The 12545-nt window shown below is 38.4% G+C and overlaps 1 protein-coding gene across 2 annotated transcripts in view; it reads left to right on the top strand.

Moving 5' to 3' along the window:
- The window catches only part of LOC132834659 (furin-like), a 104108-nt gene extending 91837 nt beyond the window's left edge, over positions 1-12271 (top strand). The window contains exons 13-15 of one of the 2 annotated variants that reach the window (XM_060853593.1): positions 1150-1259; positions 2647-2772; positions 9358-12271. In XM_060853593.1, the coding sequence (XP_060709576.1) occupies positions 1150-1259; positions 2647-2772; positions 9358-9926 (805 nt within the window). In that variant the 3' untranslated portion in view covers positions 9927-12271. Of the gene's footprint in view, positions 1-1149; positions 1275-2646; positions 2773-9357 lie in introns of both variants that reach the window. The other variant, XM_060853592.1, reaches the window with a different exon arrangement.
- Positions 12272-12545: the final 274 nt, after the last annotated feature.

Below are 12545 nucleotides of genomic sequence, written 5' to 3'. Positions count from 1 at the left end.
ATCCTTCCCTGGTCTATGTAAGTCCAGATCCACAACAATGTGGTTGACTCTTAACTGCTTTCTTGGCAATCAATGTTAACTTCACCAGTGATACCCACATTGCATGAACAATTAAAGCAAAAGTTTTTAGCTAGTCACCAGGGAGCATTCGCTTATCCCTTCTGACAAGGATCACAATCAGGGCCTTAATGACAACCAACACTGACTAGATACAGCAATGCACAGTCTGGCACTCCCTAAAACAATATTTAGAGACACACTCTAAAGCTCTCATTTTGCTAAATTCTGTACGCAGCAAGTCACTTGCTAGTAAACAAAGCACAATGGTATTTTGAAAATGAGCAGCTATTATTGTTGTTTGTGCCGCTACAGTATTCTGAAGGAGTCCTGCCAATGTAACTTACTGGAATTCTTTCTCTAGAAAGAGCTAAGTGCACAATCATTGCTCTGATTATTTAATTCAGTTAGGCAATGCAAATATTAGGTGCTATTGAAAACAAGCTGAGTCATCCTGCTTATAGAGATTGATCTTTAGTGAAAGCATTTAACAAAGGTAAATCATCAAATATATAGTATCCTTGTGTCTAGGTCTGTTTTGTCAGTGTATATAGAGCACCTGATAGGGGGAGTTCAAAACTGGAGGGTGTTAATAACTGACTCGACAATTGAACTTGCACAATATGAGCAACCTGAGTCGTCTTCACGAGCAATAATTTGCACAAAATGTGAATTTACTCATTTCTGTGAATATTGTGTTTTAACTATCGTTATATTCAGGATCAGAATCAGTGTTCTGTTTCTATCCTGTCTGCCTCAATGGATAGGAGATGGTCAGAGCACTATCCTAAATGTGGTGACTTTGGAGTGGGATTTCGGTAGATCACAATTTAAATTCCTGTCCAACACTGACCAAATAAATCATAGACTTGCCTTTTCTATATAAAGTGCTGATATTGAATGATCTGTAATAAAGTTGAGAAGGGATATTAAGCATTTTCATAATTGATTAAATGAGTGGACATTTCAGTCCTTTTAATTCTGTTAGGGTAGAAATGAAAGAAAACAATGGTATCAATTTTTCTTGGTGTTTTCGTTGGAAGAACCATAAGGCTTTGTAGTCACTCACAATTGTGTTTTTATCTACTGCAGAGAGCATGACTACTCATCTGAGGGATTTACTGACTGGGCATTCATGACCACTCATTCATGGGATGAAAACCCCTCAGGAGAATGGGTTCTGGAAATAGAAAATACTTCTGGTGCAAATAATTTTGGTTTGTTTCCATAATTGTCTTTAAGTATTTAGACTAAAACCTTTTTTTCCTAATGGTTGCTGTGAATCATAGAAACTTGTATTACCAGAAAGGCCAGTATACTGCTGGAACTCTATCTGCTCTCGTGCCTTTTTTCCATGTTCTTTCCACAATCCTATAATAGCTTCCAAAATACAGGTTGGTTTTAAATGTTGTTTCTGCATCTTGTATATTTCATGATCTAATGATTTACTATATTTCTTCAATTACCCCCAATTCTTGCCTGGTATAGGTCTCCTATCTCTAGCCCGCTAACATGCTAACAGGAACAATATTTTCCAACATTTCACAAGTTAAATACTGCTACTACTGGAAGTAGCGTCTGTGGAGAGAGTAGCAGAGTTTCAGACACTGCCAGACTTGCTGAGTAGTTATATCATTTTTTGTTTTGAGGTCTGATTTACAACAACTTCATATTTACAAACTTGTTGATTCTTACACTCTCAAATAAGCTAATCATTTTCAACACAAGTGTGATCTGAATCTAGATGAGAAAAGGTAGCTTAACAGTTAGTGTGTATTGCTGTGGACCAGGCTAGATCCCTTCAAAACATTCCAAGAAGGGAGCCCAGACCCTAACTTTTCCAGTTTTTTAAGCATGTGTACAGTGGATATTCCAGGAGTGATGCAGCTGCTCCAAGCACTGTTTTAAACAAATCAGAATTTATTTACAGACTACTGAATGAAACACTTAACAAAAGAGAACCAAAATTACAACAACCTAACCTGTCGGAAAACCCAGTCGACTCTAATCTAATTTCTTGATGCTGTTCTAAATACTTGCAGCATCCCCTTAAACACACCCCCTTGGCAAAAATAGATAAAATCAAACACTGGTTCTTACAGGAGAGATGTCACAGAGGATTGGGGGTGGGGGTGCAGGGGTCAGCCTGGAACTGCTGCTTTGGGTCCCCGGAGGCTTCTCTGGGCTTCCAGCTAAAACTTAATCGGCAGCTACAAAGCTTGCTAAAAACAAACCCTGAACTGGGAAAATTAGCCACTCCCCTTTTATTGTACATGTTTTTAAAGAAACAAAGGTTTTTCAAGTAGATATTTCCAGATATATTGGAACCCCTACCTTTGATTACTCTGGGGGGATAAAACAAGGACAGATTAACTTTGTTAAAGGAGTAGCATCAACACAGTATCTTCATGGAAAATATGTTGAAGGGCCATTCACTAACAGGTTCCTACTTGCCCTATTTGGTGGCTTTCAGGTACTATTTTGTGTTTAGAAAAGTTGTGTCTTTGTCCTTTTACTACTGTCCTGGTTATTGCTTTTTAAATATGCTTGTTTATAGCAGAAAGTTTGTAATAGAGCTTCTCTGTTCAGGTACTCTGAGACAATTTACGCTGGTTCTTTATGGGACAGCACCAACTAACAACAGCCAGCAGAAATCGACCAACATTACACTACCTGCCAACTGCAAAACACTGAACTCTCAGCAAGTGTGTGCAGGTAAGTAAGCAAGAGAAGGCATAGAGTTGAATGTAGAGAGAAATAAAGCTTAGTCTCAGAGCGCCCTCTACAAGCAGAAATAGAAAATAATTAACATATTTCATGCAATCCTTAACCTCCACCCCTCTTTACATAGTGTCATTTGTCAATAGTTTGTATTCTGTGAAATGTTTAACAAGTTAATTCTGACTATAAGGGAAAACAGTCCTCTATTGAGTTTGGTTTTCAAAATGTCTGAAGTTAAATGGAAATAGAAATTCTTTCCAAGTTAGTTCCATGAAATTGACGTACATTTACAGACGGCTGTTAACCTGTTAAATTTAGCAATTTGAATGGCTAGTGGTACCCTTCAGTGGTTCAACAGTGTTTGTAGTGTCACTTAACTGCATTTGAAAGTTTTTCTACTCAAACCTTTGTTTTGTGCGCAGGTGTTTTGGGCTCAGTAGTTGAGGTTCTCTTGCAGTGTTATTGCCTGTGTGAAGCTGATGGCTATTTGGTGCTAATTGTTCCATTGAAAAGGACCTTTTTAAATCCTCGGTTGTAAAAGGTAGAGTTTTGTAGCATGATGGGGCTTGGCGAAAAGATTACAAAAAAGCTTTATTGTGAAATTTTGATTTGAAAATGTGCTCTGTGTTGCTCTGAAAGATTTGTGTAAAGTTTATAAAAGCATTGTGTTAATTATTTAGTTTGGGTAGAGGATTAGCTAACTAACAGGAAACAGGATAAATGAGTCATTTTCACGTTTACAAATGTAATGAGTGGAATGCACACGGATCAGCGCTGGCTCTTCAGTTATTTGCAATTTATGTTAATGATTTGGATGAAGGTACAGAATGTATCCAAATTTGCAGATACAAGGTTAGACAATGAAAAGATGCAAATGACAGATGACTGAACAAAGGCTTCACGAATGGTGTACAGTATGAGGAAAATGAGGTTGTCCACTTTGGCAGCAAAAATAAAGATGCAGAATAATTAGGTTGAGACTGCAGAATTCTGCATGAAGTGGGAACCTGGTGATCTTACTGAAACGTAAGCTTCTGAGGGGCTTGACAGTGTAAATGCTGAAAGGGTGTTTCCCCGCCCGGAGGAGTCTGTGACAATATGGAACACAGATCTAAAATAGGTTGGAGATGGAAGAATATCTTCTGGGTATCAGTTAATCGTTTGGAACTCTCTTCCAAGTAGAATAATATGTTGCATCGATGAATATATTCAGGGCAGCATTAGACAAACATTTGATCCACAAGGGAGTTTAGGGTTATTGGAAAAGCAGGTCAGAAAGTGGAGCTGAGATCACTGTCAGATCAGCCATGATCCTGTTGAATGGCAGAGCATGTTAAGGGGCCAAATGTCTTATTCTTCCATTTTTAAAAAAATGATCTTGAGCGTTTTATCTTAAAAATGCCAAATTCAACATCTGTGCTAACTAGGCTAAGTTGCTACTACTTTGGGTCGTTGATCTATTTAAGTTAGGTATGACAACAACAGATTAGAAACCAGGCCATCGCCTTATTGTAATGTTCAGCTTGCAGGCATTGCCATGGTTATAGAGTGTAAGCTACAAAGGTGAAATAAAATGTTACAGTAATTCATCAGTTTTTTTTAGTCTTTTACCTTTTAGAATTTTTCTTTTAACTAAACCTAAGTAAAATACTAGAGCCGTAATGTAATAGAGAGATTTGGCTAATACTTCAGAAAAGGAGAAAAGAAAGGTCATTTGGGAATTTAGAATTATCTAATTACATGTTTAGATTAGATTAGATTACCTGCAGTGTGGAAACAGGCCCTTCGGCCCAACAAATCCAAACTGACCCGCCGAAACATAATCCACCCAGACCCATTCCCCTACATTTACCCCTTCACCTAACACTACCGGCAATTTAGCATGGCCAATTCATCTAACCTGCACATTTTTGGATTGTGGGAGGAAACCCACACAGTGTCGCCTGAGGCGGGAATTGAAACCAGCTCTCTAGTGCTGTGAGGCAGCAGTGCGAACCACTGTGCCACCATGTAGCCCATTGAAAAGAGTGTGAGGGAATAAGTGAATGTGGTTCTGTTCGCCGAGCTGGAAGTTTTTGTTGCAAACGTTTCGTCCCCTGGCTAGGCGACATCATCAGTGCTCTGGAGCCTCCTGCGAAGCGCTTCTTTGATGTTTCTTCCGGTATTTATAGTGGTCTGTCCTTGCCGCTTCCGGGTGTCAGTTTCAGCTGTCCACTGTAGTGGTTGGTATATTGGGTCCAGGTTGATGGAGTTTGTGGATGAATGCCATGCCTCTAGGAATTCCCTGGCTGTTCTCTGTCTGGCTTGCCCTATGATAGTAGTGTTTTCCCAGTCGAATTCATGTTGCTTGTTGTCTGCGTGTGTGGCTACTAGGGACAGCTGGTCGTGTCGTTTCGTGGCTAGTTGATGTTCATGTATGCGGATTGTTAGCTGTCTTCCTGTTTGTCCTATATAGTGTTTTGTGCAGTCCTTGCATGGTATTTTGTAAACTACATTAGTTTTGCTCATGTTGGGTATCGGGTAGCCACACACGCAGACAACAAGCAACATGAATTCGACTGGGAAAACACTACTATCATAGGGCAAGCCAGACAGAACAGCCAGGGAATTCCTAGAGGCATGGCATTCATCCACAAACTCCCTCAACAAACACATCGACCTGGACCCAATATACCAACCACTACAGCGGACAGCTGAAACTGACACCCGGAAGCGGCAAGGACAGACCACTATAAATACCGGAAGAAACATCAAAGAAGCGCTTCGCAGGAGGCTCCAGAGCACTGATGATGTCGCCTAGCCAGGGGACGAAACGTTTGCAACAAAAACTTCCAGCTCGGCGAACAGAACCACAACAATGAGCACCCGAGCTACAAATCTTCGCACAAACCTTGAATAAGTGAATTTTAACATGCTTTCCCAGGATTGAACAACTGAACGAGTGAAAAGCATTATCAGATGCACTATTTGTAGTTTAGATTTATTCAGAAAGGCTTGGGATAATTACCTTCATCATGTTGATGAGGGACATGGCAGCAAGAAAAGTTGCCATTGAACATGAGGAATGATTAGCGGATTTGATATAGAGAGGTATTATGAGGACGGAATTATTGAATTTGAGCTCTTCGTTTAAAGAGCAGCTATCATTGGACAGAACAGTGCAGGCAAACTTGAGATATTGGGTGTCATTTATATGAAAAATGGCTCTGACTTCATCCTGAATTCTGTGAATCACTAACTGTTTTGAGGGCTTGAATTTAAGGTTAATGATTAATTGGAATTGGACAGTTTCACATTGGGGCGCTGCATCCTTGTGATTTAACTATTAAAAGATGCATTTGCAGCTCTCCCCACGATGCAAATTGTGGTTTGGTAGAACAACAAAGTAATGCACTTAAATTGTACCAATTGTCTTGTGTGAATTTCAGTACTGAGCCTTAGAGGATTTTGCAGCATTTTAAAAATTATGTTAGAAATAATATTCACTTTAGATATCATAATGGACTCAATTAAATTTCTGATATAAAGTCCACTGCAACCAACAGCAAATTCCAGACTCAAGAATAGTAAAGTCAAGTAAATTTAATAGAGATGCATTTAACAGTGCAGTAATCGGGTCATTTATTTGCAGAAATGTCCATGGGTGGATTGGAGCCCAACTCATTTTGAGACTACTTTCAAATATGGCTTTTATTTCATGATATTTTTAACAATACTAACTGTCTGTGGGCCCTTTTTTTGGGGCTCGGCATGTCTTTAGCTTTGAAATTCCATCAGTCAGAAAAGCAGTCGTTTATATTCACAAAATGAGCATTGACTGTAGACTTCGCAATCAAATGACTTCATTTCTTCACATTCTGTCACTGGCCTATCAGGGATAAATTGGCACAATATACTTGTGTGCTGCAGAAAAAATGTGATGAGATCTCTCCAGATTAGGACACTTGTGAGCAATATTATGATCAACTTGTGCTGATTTAAAGTGCAACAAAAGCAAGAGGACAGTGCATTTATTAGTGCACATCTTACTGCATTTCTTTATCAGTTGACATAGTCATAGAGATGTACAGCACGAAAAAAGACCCTTCGATCCAACCTGTCCATGCCGACCAGTTATCCTAACCTAATCTGTCCCATTCTACCAGCCTCCACTACTTCCTCTGTCGGTTCATTCCATACATGCACCACTCTCTGCATGAAAAAGTTGCCCCTTAGGTTCCTTTTATATTTTTCCCCTCTCATCCTAAACTTATGCCCCCTAGTTCTGAACTTCCCCCACCCCAGTGAAAAGACCTTGTTTATTTAGCCTATCCATGCCCCTCATGAGTTTATAAACCTCTTTAGGGTCACTCCTCAGCCTCCGACGCTCCAGGGAAAACAGCCCCAGCTTATTCAGCCTCTCCCTATATTTCAAATCCTCCAACCCTGGCAACATCCTTGTGAATCTTTTCTGAACCCTTTCAAGTTTTACAACATCCTTCTGATAGGAAGGAGACCAGAATTGCATGCAATATTCCAGAAGTGGCCTAACCAACATCCTATATAGCTGGAACATGACCTCCCAACTCCTGTACTCAATACTCTGACAAATAAAGGAAAGCATACCAAACACCGCCTTCACGATCCTATTTACCTGTGATTCTCCTTTCAAGGAACTATGAACCTGCACTCCAAGGTCTCTTTGTTCAGCAACACTCCCCAGGACCTTAACATTAAGTGCATAAGTCCTGCTAAGATTTGCTTTCCCAAAATGCAGCACCTCACATTTATCTGAATTAAACTCCATCTGCTACTCCTCAACCCATTGGCCCATCTGATCAAGATCCCATTCACTATTGGCTACACCTCCAATTTTGGTGTCATCTGCAAACTTACTAACTATATTTCCTATGGTCACATCCAGATCATTTATATAAATGGCAAATGTTGGTGATTTAAAACTTTTAGAGCTTCTGAAAATTTCTTCTTTGTGGGTGAATACACAATTCAGGAAATCAAGGTTCCATCTGTAGTGTCTATTCATTTAGTTCTTAGCTGGGCAAAAAAGGCATTCTTCAATTGAAGTCCATATCACCTATCTCTGGAGGGAGGGAAGATCTGAGCATGATTCCTGCTGTGGTGGTATTGTGTGAAAATACAGTTGATCTGAGTTTAAGTTCCCTTAGTGGTTGAATAATCTGTGAATGTTGTCTTAAGTGCTCTTTGCACACCAGAAGTAATTGTTTAGCTAAATTTTAGCAGTTGAGGTATGCACCTGGATTTTATAACAAAATAATTGGCAAAATGCTTTGAAAAACATCAAAGTTTGACATTACTTTATGCAGCCTGCTATCTATTTTAAAAGGTTTCTCTAACCAGCAGGCCATAGATACTGTGGGTTGTGTTTAGTGAATTTATCTTTCATTATAATCTGTTAAACATTTTGGGTATGGTGCCTCAGCTTTGTTATAAACTGAATTATAAAACTGACAAACTTCTGCTTTCTGATGAGCCATGTCTGCCTTTCTTAGTGAAACAGGAATCTGGTGTTTTGATCACCGTTTTTTGCCTCAGTTAAACTGGGAGCATTTTAAATAGGTGTTTTCTAGAGAGGTTTGAGTTTCTCTAAAGTTGAGATTATTCTCTCAGTTTTAATCTTGGCTTTTAAGGAGTTCTAATGATGATCTACACCCAAAATCTATATTGTCCTTTACTATCTCCTTATAGTGGTGGATATTGTAGATATTTCTAATTTGTTTTTATTTCATTTTATTTTAGGAAGTATGTTTATAGCTTTAAATTTGCATTGCTAATTTGTCTACTTAATTTATTTGAGAGTATCCATTATTTTATTTGATGCTGATAAGAGTGACACTGAAGGCGTACCCAGTCACTCTAGAACCACTACACAGTTTGTAACGCACAAGTACTTTTTTCTGGTTACTAGGATGACTAGTTAAATACCTTTATCCATTTATGTAAGTTTTGATCAAAATTATCTGTTAACAAAATTCATTAAGTACAATTATCAACTTATCAAAACAAAGTCAGTAAAGTGCAATAATTAGTTAACATATACAACAAGGTAATTTATAAATCTTACCCTATAAATATTCTCAAAATGTGTACACGCTCTTTCTCACCCTACCCCAACTATATGACAACACATTCCCCAAGCCAACAGGATCTATAGCAAAGCAGTCAGCACCAGATCTCCTCTGTAACCATAACTACTACTTAAATTTTGATCACTTTAGAACATTATTTGCTGATGCAAATCAACTTTGAAAGATCAAATTGTCCTAATTGCTTCAGTGCTAAACTAAAACCCAACAAATTGTAGGTTTGACAAATTCATTACATCTTGTACAGACTTTTCCAGCCTTTAGTCTGTTAAACCATATTCAAGTACACCAACTGTGTTTGTGTTCTTTAACCTTGTTTTATTATCAAGTCAAATCTTATCTTAAGTGGTGGGGAAAATGTTTCATTTTGTCTGAATTTCTTTGCCTTTCATGCTTGGAACCTCAGCAGCTGTAAAATTACTGCAACTGAAATTGTTCATGAAGTATTTGTTTCTCTCTTATTTTGTCTCCTCAGAATGTGAAGGTGAATATTTTCTACATCAGCAAGGCTGCGTGGAAAAGTGTCCACCAGGCTTTTATAAAGGATTGGTTGACAGTGTCTTGGACAACAATGTTGAATTTCCAGAAGTTTTGGCCTGCCTTCCTTGTCATGCTTCTTGCCGCACATGCAATGGGATTACAGCCAATCGCTGCCTCTCTTGCCTCCCTCATTCACACTACAATGAAGTTGAGTTGAGCTGTTCACCCCAAATGCAAGTCAGCAGGGAATCTCCCTTGGAAAATGAGGAAGTAGTTGAACCACTCACTGAATCTCAAGCACCTATATGGTTTGCTTTTACCATCTGTGCCTTCATTATAATGGTATTTTTTATAATATTCATAGTTCTTCAGGTCAGGTCAGGATTCCAGTTCAGCAAAGTGAAAGTCTACACTCTACAAAACGGGAAAGGGATTATATCTTACAAAGGAATTTCTGACATGTGGAAAGATGGTGATTTATCTGAATCGGATTGTGAAGAATTTGATGTTGAGGGCCAAAGTGAAAGAACAGCATTTATAAAGAAAATACAAAGTGTCCTCTAGTATTCCTCTTTCAGTTGATCCCTCCCATTACTGATGAAGGACTTCAGTGAAAAGTGTCTTAAGGTTACAAGAAATCCACATCTGTTTTTATATGGAATGTGGGTGCTTGAAATAATGTTGGACATGATCTCTCAAAGCTAAACTGTTAATACTGGAAATTGGACATTTTTCACAGCTCTTAACTGAGGTAGGTTGGTGTCTTTAGTTCCCAGCAAAATGTGGTCAGGGCCATAGAATGGTAGAATGGAATGGATTATTTTTAATTCAGTATTGTGTGATAGATAATTATACAAATTTTAAGACTCCCAAAATTGACCACAGCACTATACCTGGATAATTTGAAGTCAATTAATTTTGAGGAATTTGAAATTACTATTTAGACTTTCAGCAAAGTATTTCACAACATGATCAAAGGGGCCAGAAGTGACTTTTGAGTTGTAGAAACTGAGTTTGTTTCAAGGATTTTTTTTGCACTTTAATTTTTTTAAAATTTAATTTCATCCCTTAAAATGCTCACTGAAGTGTAACTGAAGTTTGTATTTGTTTAAAATCTCAATGAAATCCCTCTGGCTTATTAGGTCACTCACCACCTCTGGTGGTTGTTTGAGGTATTCTGACCTGTAAGGTCTCCAATCGAACTCCAATCTGAGCTCAATTAGGGTACTCTATTTATGGTTGTGTACCCTTGGGGGCTGTGGGTGGAAGGAGGGAAGGAAAGTAATAGTGTTTTCCAATGCTAAGAACATACATGTGGATGTCTGACTGAGGTACAGGCTTGATGAGCTCAAAAACTGATCAACTTGATAATCCTTCCTGTCAGAGCTGAGATATGAAGCTTGGCACTTAAGCAAGGTGTCAACAGCCGAACGGTTCTAGAAAGTGACAGTGACAATCAGCAGCTTTAAGAAGGGAAGTTTAAAAAAATGTAAAACTTGTTTATCAGCAGGAAAGTCACCTTTTAGAGGAAATTAGGCACTAGCCATTCTGGGGTAAAGAAAATAAGTTGAAGACAAACCATGAAAGTTTTGTTTGCATAATCTAAACCATTCATTTGTACCTGGAGAACTGATGGTGCATGTACTAACATGTATAACCTTGGACTCAAATTGAAGCTAGAGTCTTTGCCTGCTGTCAGGATTGATTCTAGTGACTAGTTCTGAATATCAAAGGCCTAAGGAACATGCGTGAACTAAATGGGCATCTCACCTGAATGACTTGTAGGGAAAATGGAAAAATATTATTCTAATGTAGTGGGAGGTGCCTTTGAGGTTAGTGCTAAAGTACAGTATTTAGCCAAGGAAGAAAGATATTGCAACAAGTTACTGATTTCGTAAAATATTTAATTTACGAGCAATAACACCACTTGGGGACAAAAGCCCCTAAGTCGTATAAATATTTATTGCACATCACATTACTTACTGAAGTGTTGATTTGAATCACCTCGGTAGCACTTTGTATTGTTGCCAGAACTCTTGCTCCTATTTAATACAGCATTATTTTAAAATTGTCTTCCAGTTATTTTAATTAAAGTATTTTACTATGAACATACTGTATGTGTTGCTTGGAGAAGTCTGATCTGAGGAACTGTCACAGTTCCTATAAAACAGCAAATAGGGCAGGTTGAAACTGGGCATTAAATGTGACTTTAATCTAAAGATTCATTTTCTTAAAGCAGGGGTGTCATCTGTAGTAAGAATTCTAAGTTTGGCTTTTTGGATTTGAAGATACAAATGTGTTATTTTGTTGAACTGTTGTTAAAATTTAAAGGAGTATTATTTAGATACCGGTTGCATTTTTATTAAAATGAAAAGATAAATGGGTACCAATAAGTTATCTCTGGCACCTGAGCTATAATCCAGCCAAACCGGTCCAGTGGGAGTTCTGTCTGTACTTGTGATGTCCTTATTTGAAATGTCTGGGAATTCTCCATTTTAATTCCAAGAGGTGTGGACCCATCGCACAAAGTGCCCTTAATTTGGTGATAATTCTGCAATATCTTTCAAGGGTGGTAGGTGTGGAAAATGCTACTGATGTCTGGTCCTCCAACAGTCACAAAGCAAACCTTTGGACAGAGTCTGCTCTCATCGGTTTTATAGTCTGTACCCTCTGATCAATGTTGCTACCTCCTTAGTTAAACTTTGGACACTTAAATTTCAGTTTTTCCCTTTTACCATTGATGCCTCCTGACCTGAGATGGTGTGTTGTGCTGAAAATTCTGGATATTAGCTGTGAAAAATGTTTACCTTCTCTGCTTTTTGACTGTATAAACGAAAAAAAAAACAATGAGCACAAAACATTGAGATGGGTGGGAAGTCTTTCCCTTCAAGGTGGGGGGGGGGGGGGGGGGGGGGAGGAGAGGAGGGTGGTGGGTGCTAAACTGAAATGGGAATTAGGAACAGCAAAATGTTCAGACCATTGAAACCCTCTCAGGGTGATTCACTGATGACATCAAGATTTTCTTCAATGAAGTAAGAGAACTGCCTCAGAAGATTAGCTTTTAAATACTGCATTATTCTTGATTTTTATAATGTATAAAAATTATGGGTAAAATGTTACCGTTCAGCATTCAAAAGAAAAACTTCAGGGCTGGTCAGGGAATCTTATCATAGAATTTGGTTG

The sequence above is a fragment of the Hemiscyllium ocellatum genome, chromosome 42, assembly GCF_020745735.1.
Source record: "Hemiscyllium ocellatum isolate sHemOce1 chromosome 42, sHemOce1.pat.X.cur, whole genome shotgun sequence".
NCBI lineage: Eukaryota > Metazoa > Chordata > Chondrichthyes > Orectolobiformes > Hemiscylliidae > Hemiscyllium > Hemiscyllium ocellatum.
This window is presented reverse-complemented; position numbering and strand designations above follow the sequence as displayed.